Raw genomic sequence first — 25,111 nt, forward strand, 5'->3', positions numbered from 1 at the left:
CGTGGACCCGGGTAACCTTCGGATGTGTATGTACAATATGGGTATCAAATTGAAGCTGTTGGTGAATGCTTTAGTACAGAGTATTTTTCATGCCGCTCCGTGACTGGGGTCTCGAGATATAGGTCAAAACGTGGACCCGGGTAACCTTTGGTTGTGTATGTACAATATGGGTATCAAATGAAAGCTGTTGATAAGTGCTTTAATACGGGGTAATTTTCATACCTATTGATGACTAGGGTCTGGAAATATATGCCAAAACGTGGACCCGCCGTGTCTTTGCACCGAATTAAACCAAACTTACGCACATTGTTAAGTAAGTATTGAAAATGGGTTTCGTAAAGTTTGGTTGTATTTCGGAGCACTGGCAACGGGTACAGCGTTCTTTTGAACCAGCCATAATGTCGCTTACTTTTTTAACGCTTGGGGCGGAACTGAACTGTCAAATTGACAGTGTGAGTTACAATGGGTCTATATTTCTTTCTGATTTGGATGCCATAAGGAAAAAACGTAAGTGCAACATGTAAAAATTGTTTGTGAATTTTTTGGAGTGGATTTTGGAACAGTGAATAATTTCTTACGAAATTTGAGAATTTAATGTGAAATCCGAATGAAATTATGTGTTCGTGTTTTGTTTTTTTTTTTTTTAAATATAAATGGATAATGGTTAAAAAAGCTCCAATGCTTAATAAAACATATAAATTGAAACGAAAAATTCATGGATGATCAGGAAAAAAGACGATTGTTTATTCATATGCGTTGATTTGAAATTTAAAAACAATATTCGTTTTTCCTGATTTTCAATTTATATTTTATATTTACTCAAAAACAAATAGAAAAACAAAAAATATTGTTTATGCCAAAACGCTTGAGTAAAGAAATAAATAATATGAAAATCATATATTTTCTGTTCTAAACCATATCTATTCTATTTTAGTGTGCCCAGCGAAGGGGGCCGGGTTTGCTAGTGTTATATAAAACTGAAAATGTCATGCGAAAATCGAAGTCGTAAATCATAGGTTTTTTTCATTTCGCCTTCAAACCTTAAATATTCACGAAATTTTACTTTCAGAGAGAAAGATACTGATAAGAAGATGTGATTTTGATGGTTAAATCACCTCCCGGAAGGTTTTTCATTCCAACCTACTCTTGCAATGATGAAAGTCTTCTATAAATTGGGACAGCAAGCATCGCGTATAGGTGAAATAATAATAATTATTATTATTAAATGTTTTATGTATCTACATGTATTTCATACGTTTTTGATTAAGTGGATTTATAAACTTTTTTTAAAATAATCTGTTAATTTTTACTGAATGTGTAAATGCTTTGTATGCATGGGAGTTTTCACAGAGGCTGCGCCCACCTAATTTTTATCCCAAAGTGGTTTTGCATTATTTAAATGAATTATAGAACACCGAATTCCATATATTGAACATTTCTATGAATCCGAAGCTCTTCGCTTCTTTTTTCAATCGCGCAATTTGTCTAACTTTAAGCAGCAATGATAAGGTATTTTTATCCGGCCAAGAACTGTCACTCCCACCGGTTTTACGTTACGTACGGTATTACGTTGGTAGGTAACTGAAACATAATTTTAAGCATTGTCAACCTCATCACTGTAATTAATTTTTTTGTCAAACGTATATTAGAAAGATAACAAAATGAGAGCCTCAAAATTTAATAAATTAAAATAATTTAATACTATGGAACTTCTACTGTGAATGCTGTTCTCCGCGTATAATTATTCGCCGCTGTTTCGTCTCTGATGGGCACAACAACAAAATAACGAAAAATTAAAATGCAGATTGGACGAAAAACATAAGCAAACAAAAAGTGGAAAAGATTGAAGGAAGGGAAGAAGACTGGAAGAAAATATAAAAAAAGAATCAAACCGAGAACCTCCTGTTTTTGGTGACGAATCAAAGAAGTGAAACGCATACTGCATTGTTTTCGAATACATTGATTATAAATGTACAACAAAGAAAATTGTTGCAAATATTAAAAGCAAATTTTACTACGACCAGCTCGTTTAAGCAGAAGGCATACTAACAGTTCTTGTGCTTTGGTTCGGCGCAAGCCATAAATAACAGCAACCAAAACGTACAGTGCAACACAATAATAGAAGCATTTTAGTGCCCCTTGTAATTACTCTAATCCATCGACTGGTGAAGAAAAGTGTATAAAGTTCAATTTAAGAAAAGCTAAAAATATAGAAAAATGAAGATAACTGTAACTACGCTGACAGATAGCGTGTTTTTCTTGGACGTTTCCGAAGAACTGGAACTGGAAAACTTCAAGGCGTTCTGTGAAGTTGAGTCCGGGTTGCCCAGTGCAGAGATCATGATTGTATTCAATGGAGCTCCATTATTGGACGACAAAAAATCGCTCAAATATTTCGGCATTAAAGATGGTGACTGTGTTATAATACAACCAATTGCACGTTCCGCAAGTACTCCAGCAGTTGGCGGCCTAGGTAAGTGAATAGGTTCTTATTTCTACATATGAACAATTGCAGTCCAGTTATGGTCGGTAGATCCGGCCAGCGCTGTTGCATGTTTTTCTGTATAAGTGGGTCAATGAGCTCAAGCACCCCATACTTCCCCACGGCACTGTTGTCGTTAATCTGTTTTTTTTTCACTCCAAGCGTGTGCGACCAAACACAAATGGCGTTGCTGCGTTTACTTTTACTGAAAATACATACAATAAGCTGTCAGACGCATTTGAATTGATCGTAACCTGCGTATGTACATACAGATATACTCGTACATATTTATGAGGCGATACAATTCCACAATGTACAATTCTTGCTGTCATCAGGCATTCATACCTACATACATATGTGTTAAATGCGACCTCGTAAAGATAAAAATAATTTGGCATAATATGAGTGCAATGGACATTTTTGCATATAAAAGATCTTGTTGAAAATTATACACGTCAAGGACAAATGCCGAATTGCATTGTCTAAAAAATGTTTAAATTTTTATTATTTAGGCTTAAAATTAGCTTTGGCTAATACTAAATATATTGGCTAATAGTTTTTGGTAAATTCTACGTATAGGCTCATTATTCCACCAATGTAGTACTTCCACATTCCCCACCAAAAAAAAAGCTTCAGGTGTATTTTTTCAGTTTTCTATTGAATTCAGATATACTCCATTCGAAAAGTTCTGCAGAGACCGAGGCAAATAATAAGCTGAGGGTACAAAGTCTGGACTGTAAGGTGAAAGCATGAAACGTTTCAGCCAAACTCTTTCAGTTTCTGTTGGGTCACGGAAGTTGATCGGGTAAAGTTCAAAAGCTCCAGAATTGTTCTTAGCCGCCTTCTCAGCAAAAAAGAATCATAAGACTCATAATGAAATTCCGATATATTTATATATACATATATATATATAATTGGCGCGTACACCCTTTTTGGGTGTTTGGCCGAGCTCCTCCTCGTATTTGTGGTGTGCGCCTTGATGTTGTTCCACAAATGAATATATTTACATTATATATTACATTAAATTATTTAAATGGATATATTTACATTAAATAATTAATAATAAAAAAGAAGACCTGCAAATCAGAATATTTTGCTGTTAAAGCAACTTAACAAACATTGCAGCAACTTAAGAAACAATTTTTGACACAGGGTTGGACTTAATCCACTTTGGCCAAAAGTCTATTTCAAACGTCCCTTTTGACTTAGATGTACGTTTGTCTGTATTTTAAAATTTTAGTAAAAAATGCTTCGTAGCAAGCCATTTATTGTTGGAATTTTTTGAAATAAAACATTTCTTTTTCAATTTTTTAAAATCCTCTGCTTCTTCCTTGCGGACAATCAAATGCAGCCTCGTCAATTAGTAGCTTAGATTTCAGCAATATTCGAGTACCCGGTTCAAGTGGTAGTGGTAGTGCTGGAACTGGACTGGCACCAGGTTATCGTCCGGCACCCACCGGTATGGATTACTCCGATTCTGATGAATTGAATGTTAACTACGATGATGATCCGGCTGCAGTGCGTCAAATGTTTCTATCAAATCCGGAATCCTTATCATTGCTCAAACAGAACAATCCAAAATTGGCTGATGCATTACTATCGGGAAATTTGGAGAATTTCGCTAAGGTATTGCGCGATCAAATCGATTTGAGAAAACAACGTCAGCTACAACGCTTACGTATGTTAAACGCGGATCCCTTCGATGAGGAGGCACAACGTCTTATTGCCGAGGAGATTAAACAAAAAAACATTCAGGATAATATGGCCGCAGCTATTGAATACAATCCCGAAATCTTTGGCACTGTCACTATGCTGTAAGCAATAGACCTCCCTCCTTTAAAGCATCTGTTAAAAATTACCATTTTTTTATTTCCAGATACATTCATTGCCGAGTCAATGGTGTACCAGTAAAAGCGTTCGTCGATTCCGGTGCGCAAACTACAATTATGAGTGCAGCATGCGCAGAACGCTGCAATGTGAATAGACTTATCGACACTAGGTAGGCATTGGAACTTAATTTTTAGAATACAGATTTTCGATGTTGCGTTTCATCCGATATCTCCGTAACTGAATGTTGAAGTTGCGAAAGGTGAAACAAAATTTTCTCCAAAGCTATTGAAGACCAGAAACCCAGTGATAGACATACCAGCAACATCGAAATTCTGAGCACTACTCTCTGAACCTTCAAACGGGTTGGACCAAACGCACTCGCGGCGTATGAGTTCGTATATTTGGCTTATTGTACTTTTCTTGCAGGTGGAATGGTGTCGCCAAAGGTGTAGGTACTCAACGTATCATTGGGCGGATACACATGGTTCAGTTACAGATTGAAAGCGACCATCTAACTTCGAGTTTTTCAGTTTTGGAAAAACAACCTATGGATATGTTGCTCGGACTAGATATGCTGAAGCGTCATCAGGTATCTGGACTTAAATATTCCTATTGCCATTAATTGTTTTTCTAATGCTGGATTTGTAAGGTACATTTCTCATTGATACATTTCGTTTTTGTTTATCGCAGTGTAACATTGATTTGCAACGCAATGTGCTGCGTATAGGTACTACCGGTACCGAGACCCCATTCTTGGCCGAAAATGAACTACCAGATTGCGCACGTCTCACCGGTAATTCCGAGGAGGAATTAAAACTGTTGGAGCAATCAGCTAGTGAGGCCGAGTCGCGGGCCATACAGCAAGCAATTGAACAAAGCAAAAAGGATGCAGGTACTAATCGCTAATTTAACTAAATCCTAATTTAAATTTACAGCAAACAAATAATAGAATAACAACTTTTTTCATAGCATCAACTTCAAAGAGATCTCAAGGTGGTACCGCTAATGATGTTTCAGCGAATGATACCTTCACTGAGAGTGATGTTGCCGATTTGGTAAAGCTTGGTTATAAGCGTGATGACGTGATTGCTGAATTACGTCGGCATAACGGAAATAAAACGCAAGCAACTGCGGCGCTTATTGCAAAGTCATTGAAATTTTGAGAAGACCTTGGCGTCGTCACCACTGTCGCCGCCCTAAAATAATAGATCACAACGGAAAAATAACACAAAGAAAATACAACGCAATTTTAAGCAAAAAAATTTTAGAATATCCATGCCGCTATTTACATTATATGTTTACATATATAAGTAATATACATATATGTATATACGTAAACGCAAAATTATCATTAAATGTCGACAGAACATTATCAACAAAGAGTATCAACATTTAGAAAAACGCGGATGCTTTGGGAATGGATTAAGCCTACCACAAATACAAACTACCTCAGGCTAGAGCATTTCTTATTTTATACACATGGAATGGATGAAGACTGCTAAGGATTTGTGGGGGAAAAAACCACGAGACTCGCTTGCATTGAGGATAGTACTACAAGAAAGGGGCAATCAATACTAGACATTGAATTAATGAATGCGAACTGTCATCGAGGAAACATTGGTGTATGAAGGACTGTAAATTACTTTTTATAACATCATTTTTGGGTATAGTTTAGTAAAAGAAAAATTTATCGTATATGAGGGGTTAAAAAAGGCAAGAATAGCATGGCAATAAATAAAGAAAATAAATGTGAAATTTGAATAGACCAAACTTTTATTGAAAGGGGTTTTTGGCATGAAGGGTTAATTCGTTACTACCAACATTGCAATAGAGATGGGACGTAGTGTTTTTTAGAGAAACTGATCAGTGTCATTCGGCAAGAAGGTTGAATTAGTGAGTTCTCCCGTCAGCCGGTTCTACGTTACCGGATTTAAATACGGTCAGGGGCTGTCACTTCAGTAGCCCCCCGCTATATGTATGGGGAATGTTTATATGCTACAACAACAACAATAACCTGTGAACAGCTGACTGATTTTCCCAGGATTTGGGTACCGCCAAGGACTGCCTTTCCCCAAACTCGTATGGCTAGCTTTCCAAGCATCTTCCAAGCGGAGATGTATGCCATCCGTCTATGTGCAGAGATAAATTTAGACAGGAATGTCCGGAATGAGCGATTTAACATTCTGCGTGACCATCAGGCGGCACTCATGGCCCTATCGTTCTGTGAGATCAAATCCTCAGTGGCACTTGAGTGTATCGAGAAACTTAATCTACTAAGAATGCACAATTGCATCGGGCTAATTTGGGTCCCAAGACACAGAGGTATAACTGGGAACGAAGTAGCGGACGCATTGGCGAGAAAGGCTGCGGCCTCGCCTTTAATAGGACCCGAGCCCTTCCTCACCATGGGACAACACACCATCAAGGAGCAGCTCAGGAGTGAAGAACTAGGGCTAAAGGAAGTTTCTGGCAACAACCTATGGGACTACGCCAGGCGAAATCCTTACTGGGAGGGTGCAACCAAAAGAGGTTAAAAAACTGATAACCCTCCCAAAGGCTAATCTGAGAATGCTCACGGCCATCCCCTCCGGCCACTGCAGACTGCGAAGTCATCTACACATGATCGGGATTTGGTCTACAGACTCTTGCCGTTTCTGCTACCAATCCCAGGAGACTCCAATGCTCCTACTCCTGGAATGCAGCGCTGTAGCGCGGAGAAGGTTGAAATCTCGTCCAATTGCAGTCAGAAGGAAGGCATATACGTGCCTTAACACCGCTTCACCCTGAGTTTAATAAGAGAACTGGGTCTGGATAAGGTACTGTGATGAGTAGAGGGCACAAAAGACCATGAGGTCGAAGCGCAAACCTCATTCATATATCTATCTATCTATGGGAAATGTTTATGCTGTTACAACAACAATCTCTTAGCAGCTGCTTTTCCATTTTTAAGCCACTTTGCATCTAAAAATTATAATATATCCTCGTTGACCAGCAATTTTTTCATTATGAATTCTTAATAGCTAATAAGAACTTGTAAGATTTAAATAGCAGAAAGGGACGCAATAATTTTGGCGAGTAATTGCTCACCTAAGGAAGAAAATTTCATTACATATCACGAATGCTATTTTTACTAATTCATGTTATTACCTCATTGGATGTGCTCATGTTTTGCCTTCTAAATCATACAACTTTTTTTATAGCAATAAATTTACTAAATAATATTCACCTCAATCTCTATGTGGCAAAACAAATTTCATTACTGCTATAATGCTGCACAAAAGCGCAGCATATACAACTAGACAAATTTTCCCAAACGTATGTGTATTGCGACTTAACATCTCTGACGCCACCCCATATATAGAATGTCTTCCGGCATCTTTTGAATTTTCAGATTTTCACATTTTTTGGTTCGTTCATTCGATATTTTTGAAAAAGGACACTACGGTAAGTTATGTTTCCTTCACTAAATTAATCATTTCATAATATTAGTTACATATTTTTTATATGGTGATACCATCAATTCTACTCCCACTTTATTAAAAACATATGTACATACACACATAAATAAAATAGTATATGTGCATATTACACTAGTCCCACTTTTTTGTTGTGTTGTATTTTATTTATAAAATTTTGTTCTATACTCTTGAATCGCTTTAATATGCATAGTTATTGAGTTTCTGTCTGCCAAAATTTCTTTTTATAGATGCTTCCACAATTCGGTCAGTAATAATTGAATAATGGAGTTATAATTTTTTTGTTGTTTATATGCGACTCCAGCATATCTGGAGAATAGTTTTAAAAATAAATATACAAGCGATGTTGAATCGAAAGATGGAAAACACAAATTTACATTGATGTCGCTGACTATTCATCCTCCTCATCTTCTTCCTCGAGGTCATTGTGTGCAAGAGCACGTTCACCTCTATGATTGAACTCTTTTTCGGGATCAAATTGCATGCCTTCTTGATCACCGTCCGCGTCCTCATCATCGTCACCACCAACTTCTTGGTTCTCAGCTTCAGCACGCTCCAGGCGACGCGCCAAATCGGCTTCATCAATAGCTGTAACAAGTTTCGGCGGCATTATTACTTTGAATTCTCCTTCAGACTCAATGATCTTATTGCGAATGTTTTCAATAGCATTTTCGAGAGCTTTTAATCCTTCGGCTTTTTTAGTTGTCGATGTTGTCATTACATACCTTCATTGAAGATGTATAAAATATTTTTTATTTTATTTTGTATTGCCTTGCTTATACTATTTTCATAATACTTACAATGGAGGTGCAATTAAATTGATGCGAATAGGTAGTTCTTCTGAGCTTAGGTCCAAACCAGTCTTTAGCGCAGCCTTAACAGCGTCGATGCCCTCATAACCATAACAAGAGCATTCAATATCGGCGCGAATTTTTACAGTAGGAGATACCAGTTTGCGCTTGATGTTATTCAGCAGCACTTCCTTTGTGTTTTCATCCAAACCACATTCATCGAAAACTGATGGATCTGTAACGGATTGTTTGAAGATGTCATAGGCCACAGTCTTGCTATTATATTTTTTCTCGAAGTGCCAAGCTGTCTTCAAATATAACTCTTCCAATTTTTCGCTTGAACCATACTCTAGAATATCGGCCACATGTCGTAGTAAAGAATTGACTGCCTTCGCTTTTGCAAATCGTTCGGAACATTTCTCAACATCCTCCGCCGAGACGCGACGTTTGGACAAATCAATATAACCCTTCTCTTTGTCTACACGTATCACTACCACCGGTTCTGTTTTGCCAACTCGAATCAATTTATTAATGGAACGAATACGACGGCGAGACAACTCCGACAACAGAATCATTCCCTCTATGTTGTTGTATTCCAACAGATGCACGTAAGCCCCCATTTCAGCAATGGATAATACATTCACCATAACAACATCTTCCACCTCAGGGTATTTGTCACTATAAAAACGTGAAGTCAACGCCATTTTTGCGATATCTATTTGTCTCTATAGTAATTTTTACTCAAATTTGACTAAAATAAACTTTAAATTTCAGTTTTCGTGAAATTCACAGCAAAAACGTGTACACTTTTTGATCAATGAGTGTGTGAAAGGAATGTGTCAAAATGTTGGCGGCGGCATTTGACATTTATCTGTATTTGTTTTGTCATCTTTGTCGTCAGAGCTACCAAATCATTTTAGTTTATTCAATATTTAATTTTATTTTTACTAGCGAAACAGATTCGTATTTCTAAAAATCGTTTTTTTTTTTTTATTTGGGGCATATGGAAAAATTTATGAGAAAAGTCGAAGTTAGTTATCAAGCCAAACCGAAAGAGTAAACCAAAACAAAGACAAAAAAATGAACCAACGATGTATAATAACCATAAATAGTTATTTTATAACAATGAAAGCAAAATAAGAAATAGTTACAAAAATTCTTATGTGATTATGTCGTTTTATGAAGGAGAAGGATATTTAACCTGGCAGAAAGTAAGTCCTTAAATATTATAATTATATTATTATTGTCATCGAACACAATCCTGCTAGGCAGACTGCCAGTGCCCTGGTGAAGAGTGTGTTCACCACAATCAACAATTACAGATACTTAGCAGACGAGCTGCTGCAATATTGCAGAAGATATTTCACCACAAATGTGTTGTTTGAAAGTATGAAAACTTGGACCAGCAACTATGTTTCATTTGAACTTATTTTACACTAAATTTAATAAAGCTAATATTCAAAGTAGTATTTATTAAATAAAAACATACGTTTTCTCTTCCATTTCAATAAAGCAGTGAACATAGAAGGTTTTGAAGTTCATAGCGCTGTAAAATGCCTGAATACAGTTTAGAGTAAATTAATTTATACCTAAAGTCTCACATAAGGAAGACGATGCTTCTAAAAGTAAAAATGCAGTAAAATTCTTCCCCTTTGATAGTTAATGACGGCGGGTCTAGTGAAGGTATGACAAAATAGTGGTCATTGGGGGACCAAATACCCAGTTCAGGCAGAGAACAAAGCCTTGTAACTAAGCTCATCATGGTAGAGCGAGTACAATGAGTCATAACCATGTTAAGTTTCTTTTAGAAGAGCGTAAAGTAGGTTCTTAAATCTGGGCAGAGAGGCCTTGCGAACTTTTTCGAAATACAATACAGGACATTGTAGTTGTTGTTCTTGTTGTTGTTGTAGCAGTATCTTCGCCCTGTCAGTGTAGTGTAATCACCGGTCGTCTTCGTCTAGCTCATCTAATGGTAGGCCCAGGAAACTAGCTGTTTCGACGGGCTGGGTCCAGAGGGAGAGAGGTGATGAGTGGGTTTGATGGGGCATGTTAACAAACAAACAAGGCATCTGGAAACGATTGAGGCTTAAGTCGATGCAGTGTCAGCTCCATCTTCCTATGGCACTGTACCTTTCCCAATCTTTAATCTTCAGTTAGAAACAACAGCATAAAGAAATCACTTGAGTACTGCCGGCAGTTCTAGAGGCCGACCCAGGTAATTATGAGACTTTAATGGCAGCAACAGATAGGCGTTATGGGAGTGACCACAGGCAACAAATGTACCCAATAAAACTGACGAATGGCTGCCAGAAGATAAATTACACCTTTCGAGAATAACAAACAGAAATTGAGGGTTTAATGCATTTGCAATATGCGAGGGAAAAAGCAGACTGTCAGGCATTCACAATGGGTATACGAGATTAGGACACGAACGGACAGCATAGTCAACACCGAAGAGAACGTTTGCTGAAACATTTCCTTCGCACCGGCACAAAAAATGGTAGGTCTATTGAGCAAGCCGTACACAAAATCCATCGAGAGTTATATGACAGTCATTATCTCAATGACACGACTCAGCGCGTATATAGCTTTCTTCTGGCTGCAATTGAACGCTATAGCGCTGCATTCAGAGAGAAGCTATATATGAGTCTCCGGGAATTGTGCAAATAACTACGCAGTCTGTAATGGCCCGTGAGCATATGTTTTTTAATCCCTTTTGGTAGTTTGGTGCTATCTAACTTCTCCTATCCTTAGCTCTTCACTATTAAGTTTCTCCTTGATGGTGAGTTGTCCCATAGTAACGAAGGGCTCGGGACCTATTACTTTTGTGTCCAATGTGTCCACTACTACGATCGCAGTTATGCCCCATGTCTTGTGACTCCTAGAGGATTCAGTTTCTTGATACACTCAAGGACTGTTGAGGGCTTAATCTCCTAGCATGACAGTGCCTTGGAGCGCCACCTGACTGTGACTCCGAATGGCAATACGCTCATTCCGAAAATTTCTGTAAGTTGATCTCTGCACATAGATAGATGGAAGCTGCTTGGAAAACTACCCACTGGCACAGAACGCTTGGTCCTGAGGCCATATATTCCAGCGCCTCTGCTTTCTGGTGTCTTCAAGTCATCTGTGTATTAGTGCAGGGTGCACTCCTGAAGTTTCGTTTCAAATACTGGTGAGCTCCAGTTTACCTTGTCGTCCAGTTCAATACTGAAATTCTTTTCGGATTTGATTTGATATCATCTCTGGCCAGCTGGGTAAGTGGGAGCTGCAGATTTAGCAATTCCATTTTCTTAGATGAGCTCTTTCATCTTTTATCGAAGCCTACGTGTTTATAGCTTTTGGCATAAGTTATAATACCTTCTGGAATAAGGTCGTTGGTAAAAAAATTCACCACAGGTACCCTAGCACTGAAAAACTGGCGCTAAATAGCCTAGACAAAAAAAATTGCTACACCAATTGTGAACTATTGGCAGCTCTGCTGGTATATGGTAAACGTTCTGGCATAATTATTAGTAGTATTGCCAACTTTAACATGAAGTCTGCTTTACAGTAACAAAAAGTTGAAAGCAAATATTAAACATTAAAATAAAAAAGGCACTTTTCGATTGAAAAATCGGTCAAAATCAAAGCAACGAAAAATAAAATGATTGCGTCACTGATTGTGCATTATTTGAAACGTTTTTAACTCTAAAACAAATTTTTTCTCCCGTTAAAAATCTTGTACTTTATTTCTACAGAAAGCCGGTAAAAGCAACAAAATTTCGCTAAAATAAATTGGAAAATTTGGCGTGCACTTTGCGCGAGTGTAGCGATTCTGTTAGGAGGGGCAGAGATTGGCAGAACTAAACTGGAAAAGTGAAAAAGTATAGTGCAACAAAGTTGGGTGAAGTGAAGACGAAAGAAAGACGTGGGTAGTCGTAAACAAAAACAGTGCATTCGTTGCAGTTTGATACAGAGAAGCTTGTAATCACGTAGTTTCGATTCTCTGCACCACGATTCAGCCAGCGGCCGGTATTCGCGAACGTGTTCCGTTGACCAAAATATTGCCGCCTCTATTGCTCACACGGAAGTCGAAGCGGCGGAAGTGGTATATCCAAGCGGGAGCACATTAGTGCGCGTCTATTAATTCGTTTTGTTTTGATAGTTTTCGCTTAGCGGTGCGTGCATAGGTAAGAGTGAGACAATACCATAATCGTAGGGTGCACACTTTGACAGCGAAACAGAGTGGAAACGTCGTAAAAGGCAGAAAGAAATTCGCCTTAACTAGGACGGACTTTTTTCGCTTAGACCATTTTGAAAAAATAAAACATGGCTGGTAGAGGCAGCATCGATCATTCAAGGTAAATATTTTATAAAAATCAGATATTTTAAGAAGATTTCGTGTGTTTAAATTGCAAAAAAGTGTGTTAATATGTTTTTGTGATACAATGCAATCAAGATTAAGTTAGAAAGTGCTTTAATGTAGGGTGAAATTGTGAGGAAGTCATTAGATATTTTCACACTGGCTACGGACTGGGACCAGTAGAGAAAAGGCGACGTCTTCGTCGACCGCACAAGGCAAGTGATTGTATGATGATTTACTGTCGCCAATTTAGGAAGCATGGATGAGTAAATTGGTTATATAAAAATTAATTAAAATGCGCGGGGAGTTACAAACAACAATTAAAAGTATAGAAAACGTGTATATTTTCATTCATTGAAAAAAAAAGTAGTTGTGTGTAGTATTCGATGAGAATACAAAACGTCGGTGGAGCATGTGCAAAACATAGCGGATGCATAAATGTCAAAAAACGCGCAACGCAGTCGGCATTTGGCCGACGTCACCCTATCGCTGCTTAGGTTGATATAAAGGTTTGGCGATAGGCTAGGTGACGTCGTCGACAGAGGTTATGGTGACGCCGATTTGGCTATAACACATATCCTGTCAGCAATGTGGAGAGATGATATTAACGTGTATATGTGTTTTGACCTAACATATCTGAGCTAACTTCCATGTTAAAAATAAAACGTGCTTTGAAGTACCTATGATGAAAGGGGTGCGGGGGCTTAATTAAATTAATAGTTCTATATAAGTAAAAACTATACTTTTTAAGAATTTGAGCACAGAGGCTTTATATATAAAATACTCAAATATTTATGTAATAGAGGCGCTGAAATATTAACTTACATATGTACATACATTTAAAAGGACAAAGAAAAATTTACGTAAATATGATTAATAAGTCAAAAGAACTGCTTATTAAAAATATAATTAATTTGACCTTTAAGAGGTCACATTTTTTCAGGGAAGTGCGGGAAGCATTAAACACACACCCTTAGGGCTTTTAAAAAATTCCAAAAACCAAGTATCTTTAATGTTGTACAAAGTAATATCTTCTATCCTTCTTTTGAAGGAACTTTGGAGACCGTCCAGGAAAGCAATTACCAACGGAGCCTCCATTCATTGCATATGTAGGAAACTTGCCACAGGGACTAGTACAAGGCGATGTGATTAAAATTTTCCAAGATTTCGAGGTAAAAAATGTACGTTTGGTTAAAGACCGAGAAACGGATCAATTCAAAGGATTCTGTTACGTGGAATTTGAAACGTTGGATAACCTAGAACGCGCTTTGGAATGCGACGGACGCATTAAATTAGATGACTTATCTGCACCGTTAAGAATTGATATAGCCGATCGCAGGAAAAACGAACGGTTTGTGAATTTAACAACGATTAATTGTTTCTGTTAATGTATATCTTACGATGACATGCTTTGCAGGGGTGGAGCTACCGGTGGTGGCGGTTTCAACAAACGAGGCCCGCCCAGACAAGGTGGTGCTACCGGGGGCAGCGGCGGTGGTGGTGGCAATCACCAATTCAATCGTGGTGCCGGTGGTGGTAATCGTGGAGATAATAGAGGTTCGTACAATGATAATTATGGTCACAACGATAGAAATCGCGGCGGAGGCGGCGGCAGCGGTGGTGGTGGTGGCATGAATAGAGGATATAACGGTAAATAAAGTACACAGGCCACAGTGAATGCATTCGTTTTCTCCGATAACTCCTAAATATGTTCTGTCTCCATTATTCCTATAACTATAATCTGCTAATTTTCTATTTTGCTTATTTGTTCCATTTATAACTATGTTACAGCTTTGCCCCACAACCAACACCCATACGTATAACACCCGTAGTTGCCTCTTCCAAATCCATTTCTCGAATACGTCTTTCGTTTTAATTTTTTTCGGACACAAAACACAAAGTTTGATATTAATAGTTCTCGAATTTATTTACACTTTTTAAGAAGTTTTGAACACAACTAAAATAGTATCTTGGACTTTTTGTATTAACACATTTCAGATCGTCCAGCGAATCGTGGTCGTTATGGCAATTTCAACAATGATGATCGTTTCGAGCGAAATCATGATCGCAATAATCGCGAAGGAAGCTTTGGCGCTCAAAGTCGAGATGGCGGAAACGATCGCTACAACAATTTCAGCCGTAATAGAGGTGAACGCGAGCGTCCACACTTTAATCCCAGTCATAATGAAAGACCCGCACCGGCTCCGGCTCCGTTAGGCAGTATAGGTAAGCCCTAGATTTGCATTGATTATTTTTCTAATTGCAAAATTAAGCGTTCTGAGGTTGTCTGTTGCTGCAATCTGGGGTTGTCGAGATATTGCTGCAACTTTAGATGGGGCAGTCCTTTAGGATATGTTCTATACTGAGTTGTGTATTACATTGCATTTGTATTAAATTCCCGTTAATTCGGCGTTAAAAATACCAGCTTTTGGTATTTCTATAAATCTCTTTTAATGTTTTTAACAGTAATTGAATTTAATGTTTTTGTAATAATTGAAAAGAAATATTTAGAATGGAGTGCACTTTAGAATTCAATTATCTGGTTAATAGTTCTCGGACAAGAAATGTAAAGCGTTTTTCAGTAAGAGCGCTTCAACTTTTTTTTTTGAATAAAACACAAACGGTTTGACTTTTTTAACTAATGTTTTTTTTATTATCGAGTTTGAACATATACATTTAAGTATGAAATTCGATTTCTTTTACATGACTACCGCGTGCACGTTTTACGAAGTCCAATCGTTGAACCGAATTTTCGACCACTCTTGCATAAATCGGCCGAAATTCCAGCAATTTCGCGTTCAATATTGGCACTGAGCTCACAAATCGTCGCCGGCTTGTTACTGTAGACCAATGACTTCACATAACCCCAAAGAAAATAGTCTAGAGGCGTCAAATCACACGAGCGCGGCGGCCATTCGACCGGTCCATTTCTGGAAATAATGCGCTCATCGAACTTACTCTTCAACAAATCAATTGTAGCGTGTGCTGTGTGGCTTGTGGCCCCGTCCTGTTGAAACCACATGTCGTCTAAGTCCATACCATTCAACTGCGGCCAAAAATAATCGTTTATCATGTCGCGGTATCGATTTCCATTCACAGTAACGTGGCGATCGTTCTCGTCAAGGAAAAAATATGGGCCAATTACGCCGCCGGCATGTAAACCGCACCAAACAGTGATTTTTTCGGGATGCAATGGTGCCTCATGAATCACGTGTGGATTGCTTTCTCATCCAAAAGTGAGCTTCATCACTGAAGATGATTTTTTGGAAAATTTATAAATTTTCATAAAAAATTTGCACGATTTGCAATCGTTGCTCAAGTGTGTAGCGTTCCATGATAAAATGTATACTAATGAAGTTTACAAATGACAAGCGAAAAATAAAAAATATTGCGTCGTTCGCCCTCCCTATCGGAAAAAAGTTGAAGCGCACCTATTGGAAAACGCCTTACATACACAAGGCAATTAATATTGCAGAGTCTGATTTTGCATGCATCTCCCGAATAGTGAACAGAATTATCTTATATGGATCAAAGTGATTTAAAAATTTTAGTGAATTTATTTGTAGAAGCTATTTTTAAGTGGCAAACAACTTCATTGATTGGTGTGCTTATTATGCAGCCTGCTTCAACAGATGGCATCGACTTAGATACTGCAACCCGTGCTGTCTCAGAACCTTTGTTAGGTGTTAGGTTAGCATGGTCAATCATCCTTCAACTTGTGGTATGTGTCTTGATGTTATTCCACAAATGGAGTGACCTAAAGTTTTATGTCACATCGAACGGTAGATTATTTTTTATGAGAATCTTTTTCACAGCAAAAATACCCTGGAAGGGTTGCAATTGCTTACCGAGGTGCGAGAGATTAGAAAAAAGTTTTCCTATCACTTGATGTTGGTTTCGAAACCGTGCCCTCCCGAATAGTAATTACGCACAACCGTAATCAGCTACGGCGGCCACCACTCCCAAGTGATATCTTTGGTTTTTTCATGTGCTGAAACAGCTCAACCTTTAGATATCGCTTCCGTAAATCAGAATGGGGCATAGCGTTCTTACTGCATAACGTAGAATAGTAAATTATCCGCCGGATTGATGACAGCAACACCTTTGTAGAATGATACGACACGTGCGTTGCATCAAGAGATACTGATCTGACCTGTCTAGCACCCAACTATTAGAGAGTGAGAAGTCGTAGTCGTCTAATCTAATGACCAGAAGATATATTGCTTACCGAGCAAATACGTTTACCTAAATTCGGCCTTAAATTTTTTATAAAAAAATATTTTTCGGTGAGAAAAAATCTTCGATTAATTACTAAAAAATATATTTAAGAAGCTCGTGTTAAAATTTGAGACTAATCGATTTAGCCGTTTTCGAGTAATGATGGTCACCGACTTTGAAAACACCATTTTGAGAAAAACGCGTTTAAAATTTGCCTTGTATGCTACTTTCAAGCACTCTGAAACGACTTTTCAAATTTCGTGTAACTTCGAAAATATTCACCGGAACGATATTAAATTTTCTGCATATACAATGCACTCGCGATAATATGAACTAATTAAAACCAGGTCTGTTCAGTTTTGCGAGATTGTTCATATTTACGAAAGGCAACTAAATAGAAAAATATTCTATTTAGTTAGTTTTGAGAGATTTTTGTTTTATTTAAAGCCGCAAAAGAAAACGTTGTTTATTCATTTTTTCACATTTAACAAATAAAAAATTAGTTACAGCCAAAAAGTTTTTCATACTTAAATTCATGCTTGTTTAATTTTTAAAAGAATTGAGTTCATGTCGAAAAAAAATCAGTAGTCCGCTTTTGTTGTTTCTTTTGTTCAAGCCTCTTAAAAACTGCCTTTTCCCTTAGCTTCTTCAACACATTTAAATCCCATTTATCAACCATTTCAATCTCAGCCCATTGAAAAGATTTATTAAGCATGTCAATAGCTTCCTTTGATGTAATCGTCTTTTCCGGCTTCACAGAACAGTCATCAACATTGTCGAAAATTTCCTGATTTTCATTGTCATTGCATTCAACGAAGATGCTTTCCATTCTCTAACGTTGAAAGCAGTGAATTCAACCTAAAGTGAAATTAAAAAAAAAAAAAACTTCTTTGACTAACGGTTCTAAAACACAAATCTCAGGTCTCAAGTGTGACACCTTCTTGCAAATCCCTTACATTCAGAATTAAGTTGCTTCGAAGAACACTCAAACAAACGTCATCTTCAGAATCCTCTTGATTTTCTTCCATACTTAGCACATTGCTCCAGCATTTGGATAGCACAACAGCATCTACGTTACTCCATGCAGTTTCTTAGGTAACAATCGCTTCCTTAAGCGTAATTTGCTTTAGAGCCTCAAGCAAATCAAACGCCTTTGCAGCAACAGAAGCCAAAGGACTGTTTCTATAGTAAAGTTTCGTAATCCTGATGCAGCCGTCTTCAGTTATTAGTTCATCCATCCTCGGGTGGATGCGATGGAGCGTTATCAATTAAAAGGGGAGCTTTTATTGGTAATCCCTTTTCCATCAAAAACTTTGTAACCTAAACAAATTTTATGAGTTTTAACCTACTGAAATAAAAATATGAAAGCTTACCTCAGGTATGAATGAACGGTGGAACCAATCCTTAAAAATAGTCATTCATGCGGGTTTCGAATGTCGATAATGCACTGGGCAGTCAAAACCTTTAAAACAACGGGGATTTTTAGCCGACTACAAGAAGCTTGAGTTGATGAGATCTTGACGCATTTGAACAACACAAGAAAGTTACTCTTTGCTTTTCCATCTTTGCACCTGGGGCAGTTTTTTCTAACGATGACACATACGTCTTTTGTGAAAAAAGTTTCCAGTATAAACCGGATTCATCGGCGTTGTATAGTTGCTCACGACTTAATCCAAGCTCCTGCATTTTCATCTTTAACGCCTTTTTGAATGGGTCAACTAACGGGCTGTGAAGATAGTTTTTCTCCAGAAACTTGGAGCAACCGAACACCATATCTCTTTTTAAAATTTTGAAGTCATCCATCACTGGCATTCAATTCAAGGCAATTTTCCTTAATTTTAAAATGAAGGTCTTTTGCATTTTCTTTCAACATAAGCCCGCTAACCGGGAACTTTTTGTCTCTTATATTCAAAAACCATCGATACAGAGATTTTTCCATCTTTGGATACTCTGAACGACGTAAAGTTTTCCTCTTTCCAGGATCGATAAAAGTATTTTTGACATATTTAGAGATAGCATTTTTATTTTTAATATATTAATTCCGCATATTTTAGACTTTGTCACCCCATATTTACGCGATAAATTACCCTTTGACCCTTTCGTAAATATTCTACAAAATCTGATTTTTCTCTTAAGGGGAAAAACTTATGCTGTTTTGTGTGCATTTTCTAAACTGATTAATATTAAATTTTTTTGCAAGAAAATGAAGTACCAATTATGCTCGCGTGAAATGACCAACTTACGATGTTGAAAATTCGTATTGACTGAAAATAGGAGAAGGCAAAGCATGTAAATGTGTATGCGAGTGAACGCAAGCATTTCTCAGCGACGGTTTTGTTCATTTTAAATTTTATTAACTAGGGGATTCGCCGATTTATTAGGCTCATGAAATTCGATAGAAATTTGAAAATCAATAATGTTCATATTTTAGAGCTTTTTCCAAAAGTTCATATTTTAGAGTACTCAATGGAAGCGAAAAAGTGTTCATATTATATTTTGGGGTGTTCATATATTAGGGTGTTAATATTATCGCGAGTGCACTGTATTCTTAAATATATGTATGTACAATAAGAAAAAAAAATCGATTTTTTGAAAATTCTAACTGTATATAACCCCATAAGGCACGTAATTACTAAAGTGGTCATCCTACATAGGCTTTACAACTATATAAATCTTTCCCGTAACGAAAAATTCGTCAGACAGAAAGCAAACTGAAACGGTTCTACGGAAAGCATTAACACTAAATTGAATTTTCTTCCAGCATCCGAAGTATTATCAATGCAGGCGCTGCTCGTTTGATCCCACTTGATCGAATATTTGAAACTCGCTTTCAACTCCTAGCTGGTGTTATGACACACGCAGTTGATTGTGGTTTTAGACGCGGTTAACCACTTTCGAAAACCTGGATTTATCCTTTCGTTGGTTGGCTGCCATTAAAACCAACTATTATTTTAGTAGTTTTAATCTTCTCTGTCGAACAAAAGTCAAGATTATGTATTGCTTATGCCTGAAATGAAGTTAATAATATATTGATATCGAGGCAGTTTCTCTTAGGGCACCACCGTGGTAACCATTCTAACAAAGCTTTACTTCGAATTGAACAGCCACTCCAATAAGTGAGGGACCTTCTCGGACTGTTTACATCCCAAAGATACAAGGTACATTGGTTGGGTATTTTACAATCCTCTACAACAACAAAAACAACGAGCTCCTGGATAAAATGCAAATGCAGTCGACCGTAGCGCGTGTACGTTAAAAATAAGAAGATAAGTTCAGAGCATACTTGTGTGCGAAGAACTCGTGATTATGGGTTAATATAGAACAAAACTTCAAAAGCGAATAGTTAAAAGTGGATGTTGTTGTAGATACTTACTAACGCTATCAGTGCGGTGTAGTCATCGGTCGTCTTCGTCTAACTCATCTAATGGAGACCCAGAAAATGTACTGTTTCGTCAGGTTGGGTCCAGAGGGAGAGGGGTGTTAGGCCAGTAGGTTTGATAGGGCATGTGAATAGGTGGTTAGTGTGGTGCAATGTGCCTCCAAATGTTGGAAATATATTGGGTATGTCGAAGTCGATTCTGGATAAGAGTTTAACTTATTACAATATCCAGCTCGCGAGGCAGCTGAAGCGCTTCGTCTGCAATAGGTGGTGGTTTGATTCCGATAACGGTATTAAGGGCACGGGAGTTTAGGAAGGTGGTAAGGGTGTCCCGATGAATTTCGTTTAATGTTTGTCTGTATATGGTCCGGTCCATTAGTTGTTAATTGTATTTTGCCCTGCTTCTCGTCAGTGTAGTTGAAGAGATGCCTCCTGAGGTGGCTCAGACTCATTACCATGGCAGCGGGTTCTACCCTACCGGAATGACTCGGGCTTTTCCCGACCAAGGTCTGCCGCCTACTAAACCTGTCTAGTGCACCGTACCTCAAATATTCTTCTTCTTCATCGGCGTATCCATGCTGAATGTTCACGATTACCTACAAACGTTATAGTGGTCTTCGCCAAATGGCTAAGTTAAATATTAGACCTGCCTAAAATATCTGTGGTGGGGACTATATATGTATTGTATATTTATATGGCGTTACCATTCTCGACAGTTGTTAATGGAACAACATCAGACAGTATTAAACATTTTATTGTGAAAGCTGTTGAAGGAACAGTGCTTGGCCAGTCCCGGAACGTAGCGTAGGCGTCTCCTGACTAATACTATTTCCGTTTAGGCAAAACTTACTGAAGTAGCCCGTTTATTAAGTTTTTAGTTTATTAGTTTACGATTTGTATGATTTGGTAGTACAAAAACTGGAACTGATCTAAAATCATGCCAAAGGAAGTACTGTTGTATTTCTCGTTTGGGAAGCTCTATTTTTTTTTGTGCTCTAAGGTGTATCTCGTTTGTTCCTCCGAAATCATGTCAAAAGGAGTACATTTTTATTTCAAGCATTGGGAGATTCCACTTCCACTTTACTGATGCCAATATTCGGCAAGGTAACGAAGCAATTGCCGCCGCTGTAGCCGAATGTGTTGGTGCGTGACTACCATTTGGAGGTGCGTAGATTTGAATCTCTGTGCATGAAAGAGTAAATGATAAAAAATTTTTGTCTGTCGCGGCAGGCAATGGGAAACCTCCAAGTGTATTTCTGCCATGAAAAAGCTCCTCATAAAAATATCTGCTGTTCGCAGTCGGCTTGAAACTGTAGGTCCCCCCATTTGTGGAACAACATCAAGAAGCACACTACAAATAAGAGGATGAGCTCGGCCAAACACCCAATAAAGGGTATAAGAGCCTAGGGCTGAAAATTCCCGTTCCCACCCAGTTCAGTTAATACTAACCTTAAAAAGTCAGTTGTTAAAATTTCATTACATTCTATTCGTTAGTTCGTGAGTTATTGTGCTAAGAGTGACGCTACTTTTGTTATTTTTAAAACAATAGAACGAAAAGAATTTCGTGTTTTAATTTCTTCTTCTTGTTGGGGGAAAAATACCTTTCAAGCGAAACAGTAGTTTGAGAAGTTTTACAGGGACTCCGCTCCATCAGAAACAAGAATGGTTTGCTGAGTTCAAACGTGGTCGTATGATGATGCAGAACGCAGTGGACGTCCAAATGAGGCGGTAACACCAGGAAACATCAAAAAAATTAACAAAAATTGTTTTGAATGATCGCAAAAGTGAAGTTGCGTTATTTAACTGGCATCGTAAAGCTATCAAATGAACGATTTGGCTTTATACGAGTATTGCATGAGCATTTGACTATGAGAAAGCTCTGTTCAAAGTGGGTGCCGCGTTTGCTCACTTTCAAGACAATGCACCGTGTCACACGTCACTCAAAACAATGGCAAAACGACATGAATTCAGCTTCAAATTGCTCCCACCGTATTCGCCAGATTTGTCTCCCAGCGACTACTGGCAGTTTGCAGAACTAAACAATGCTCGTCGGTAAGACATTGCGCACAAATGAAGAGGTTATCGCTGAAACCGAGGCCTTTTTTGAGGCAAAAGATAAATCGTTCTATAAAAGTGGTATTGAAAGGTTAGAGTGGCGCTGGAATGATTGCGTTGTTCTTAATGGAAATATATATATAATTGGCGCGTACACCCTTTTTGGGTGTTTGGCCGAGCTCCTCCTCCTATTTGTGGTGTGCGTCTTGATGTTGTTAAACAAATGGAGGGACCTACAGTTTCAAGCCGACTCCGAACGGCAGATATTTTTGTGAGGAGCTTTTTCATGGCAGAAATACACTCGGAGGTTTGCCATTGCCTGCCAAGGGACGACCGCTATTAGAAAAATGTTTTTCTTAATTTTTTTTTGGTGCTTTCACCGAGATTCGAACCGACGTTCTCTCGGTGGCCGCCATGGAAATTACGTTGATAAATAAAGCAAATTTTGAACAAAAAAAAAAAACATGTCTTCTTTGTTAGGCCCAGGACTTTTTAGTCCATGTATTGAATGAAAATGAAAAATGAAATGAAATCGTTGACTTTCTTAATTTGTTTATAACAATTAGAGTTGGGCAAGATCTTTTACAATAAATGTTGCATAAAAAAAATATGGACACATTTTTTTGGTAAATCTAAGTAATTTTTTTGAATTGATTTTTTTTTTTTTTGTAGATGACAGCGAGAGGCCACGGTTAAATTTGAAACCACGAACCATTCAAGCGCCCATCAATGCGCTGGCAGAGACAAAGCAGGCGGCTGCGATCTTTGGCAATGCCAAGCCTCGCGAAGAGAAATTCAAGGAACCAGAGAACGATACTAAGGAGCATGACGATGTAGATGAATAAAGAGAGAGTGAGAAGAGAGTCGTTTTGTCATATAATTGAAATAAAAAAGAAAACTAAAAGCAGTAAACAGAAAGAAAACCAGACAAAGAATAAAACTTCAATACAAATTGCTATAAACATTAAAAACTTTATATGATAAAACTTAGCAGCAGTAACATCAGCAAATAGCAAATGCAAACATCAAAAATAAAATAATTTTTTTTTCTCAAGTGGCATCTTTTGCGAAAATGGAAGTGAAAATAAAAGGGGAAAAGGATATTTGATTAAAGCGGACAAGGAGAAAAAACGTGCGAATTGAAATAAAGAAAGAAAAAACGAGCGAAAAGTAATTGTGCAACACGAGTAAAGACTCTCAAACAAAATAAATGATAAATAAACAAAAGAAAATTACTAAAACTAAATTGACGCTAACGCGAAAATAGAAAGCATCAGCATCGACTGACTGAGAGCAAAAGCAAAGTTAATATTACAGAGCGAAAACACGAAGTTAACGGGCGCGAGTGAATTTAACAAGGGACTTGTTAAACAAGCTAGCTAGCAGGCCTAGTAAAGTCTAGTGGGTTTGGTATTGTGGGAAACGAAGCGACGCGTGGGTGGCGATTGCGGACATAACATTCGTTTGCGGACATTGTATAACTTGTGACGGCAAAGAGTTTAAGGCAGAGAGGAAAGGTGTATGCAAATGAAAATCGAAATTAATTGGAATTAAACAACTAGATATTTTAAAATAAAGGAGTAATGCAACAAAAAAACTGAATAATTTAAAACTTAATGCAAAGCGGAACGCAAAATATAAAAAAGCCTATGTTAAGAATATATTTAAATAAACTTATTAATACTATACACATATATTATAGAGTTCTAGACTACCACAGATAACTGAAAAGCGGAAAGCGAAAAGAAAAAAGAAAAAGAGTAAAAAGCAATAAGATGGAAATATTTGAGTAAATTAAAGAAATTAAAGTAAAAACCCAATCCGAGGTAGAAAAAGCAGTTAAAATAAATAATTAATCCCTTCCCTCCTCAAATTAGAAAAAGAAAAAAGGCAATTAACATAAAAGCAAAGCGCTACACACGTTAAGGAAAAAACACACGCATACATAACAACAAATTATATTAATTATATTTAAATTTAATATAAATATATGTAATAAACTACTCTAATATAAATATTTGCATCATACATCCAAACAAAAACATATTATATTACATTTTACATGCGAACACAGTAAGAACTGTGACTAAACGACTTGAATGTGAAAACAAATAACAGTAAAGTAATAAAGTAAATAAAAACAGCAGAACATCGTATTGTCCACACAGAACGAATTACAGAGCAGAAAGAAGTTGAAAATTGAAGGAGAGGAGGAAAATATAACTAGAAAAACTAAAAGAAGAGCGAAAAACAGTAAAGTAACTAGAGAGAGAGGGTCTAGGAGAGCAGTTAAGAAAACAGTGAACAGATAAATATTTGAATAAGAGAAACTCAAGCTTGCTAGCCTTAAGCGCAGCTCTAAACAAAATCAGTAATTTCTGGAACTATATATCATCCCTTCTGATTTTTAAACTACCAAAATACGGTTACATTTGCCAATAAATATAAATAAATAGTTTTTTTTTACTATATCAAAGCTGCTTGCTAAATCCTTTTTTTACTCAATCGCAATTGTTTATGTGCGCCTCCGCAGGA

General features: G+C 37.4%; 3 protein-coding genes across 5 annotated transcripts; 2 read left to right on the forward strand and 1 right to left on the reverse strand.

Annotated features, from left to right (window-relative positions):
- Positions 1 to 1,805: 1,805 nt before the first annotated feature.
- Positions 1,806 to 6,073, forward strand: LOC128858706 (protein DDI1 homolog 2). Its single transcript, XM_054095181.1, has 6 exons — positions 1,806 to 2,473; positions 3,834 to 4,296; positions 4,359 to 4,481; positions 4,739 to 4,901; positions 5,003 to 5,204; positions 5,282 to 6,073. Exons 1-6 carry the CDS (start codon positions 2,218 to 2,220, stop codon positions 5,473 to 5,475), a joined length of 1,401 nt encoding a protein of 466 aa, XP_053951156.1. The 5' UTR covers positions 1,806 to 2,217; the 3' UTR covers positions 5,476 to 6,073.
- A 1,732-nt stretch (positions 6,074 to 7,805) lies between these two features.
- On the reverse strand, positions 7,806 to 9,423 carry LOC128856675 (eukaryotic translation initiation factor 2 subunit 1). The gene is made up of 2 exons (XM_054091989.1): positions 8,589 to 9,423; positions 7,806 to 8,513 (listed from the first exon to the last, which is right to left on the reverse strand). The coding sequence occupies exons 1-2, from the start codon at positions 9,281 to 9,283 to the stop codon at positions 8,180 to 8,182; spliced, it is 1,029 nt and encodes a 342-aa protein (XP_053947964.1). The 5' UTR covers positions 9,284 to 9,423; the 3' UTR covers positions 7,806 to 8,179.
- A 2,677-nt stretch (positions 9,424 to 12,100) lies between these two features.
- Positions 12,101 to 24,719, forward strand: LOC128858707 (eukaryotic translation initiation factor 4H). Of its 3 annotated transcripts, none has more exons than XM_054095184.1 (6): positions 12,101 to 12,666; positions 12,727 to 12,922; positions 13,976 to 14,275; positions 14,342 to 14,574; positions 14,923 to 15,150; positions 23,249 to 24,719. In XM_054095184.1, the coding sequence occupies exons 2-6, from the start codon at positions 12,891 to 12,893 to the stop codon at positions 23,419 to 23,421; spliced, it is 966 nt and encodes a 321-aa protein (XP_053951159.1). In that variant the 5' UTR covers positions 12,101 to 12,666; positions 12,727 to 12,890; the 3' UTR covers positions 23,422 to 24,719. The 3 variants fall into 3 exon arrangements, with proteins under 3 accessions (XP_053951159.1, XP_053951160.1, XP_053951157.1); XM_054095182.1 differs by having other exon boundaries at positions 12,181 to 12,198; positions 12,320 to 12,922; XM_054095185.1 differs by having other exon boundaries at positions 12,101 to 12,922; positions 14,342 to 14,481.
- The last annotated feature ends 392 nt before the right edge of the window (positions 24,720 to 25,111 follow it).

This window comes from Anastrepha ludens, chromosome 3 (genome assembly GCF_028408465.1).
Source record: "Anastrepha ludens isolate Willacy chromosome 3, idAnaLude1.1, whole genome shotgun sequence".
NCBI classification, from domain to species: Eukaryota; Metazoa; Arthropoda; class Insecta; order Diptera; family Tephritidae; genus Anastrepha; species Anastrepha ludens.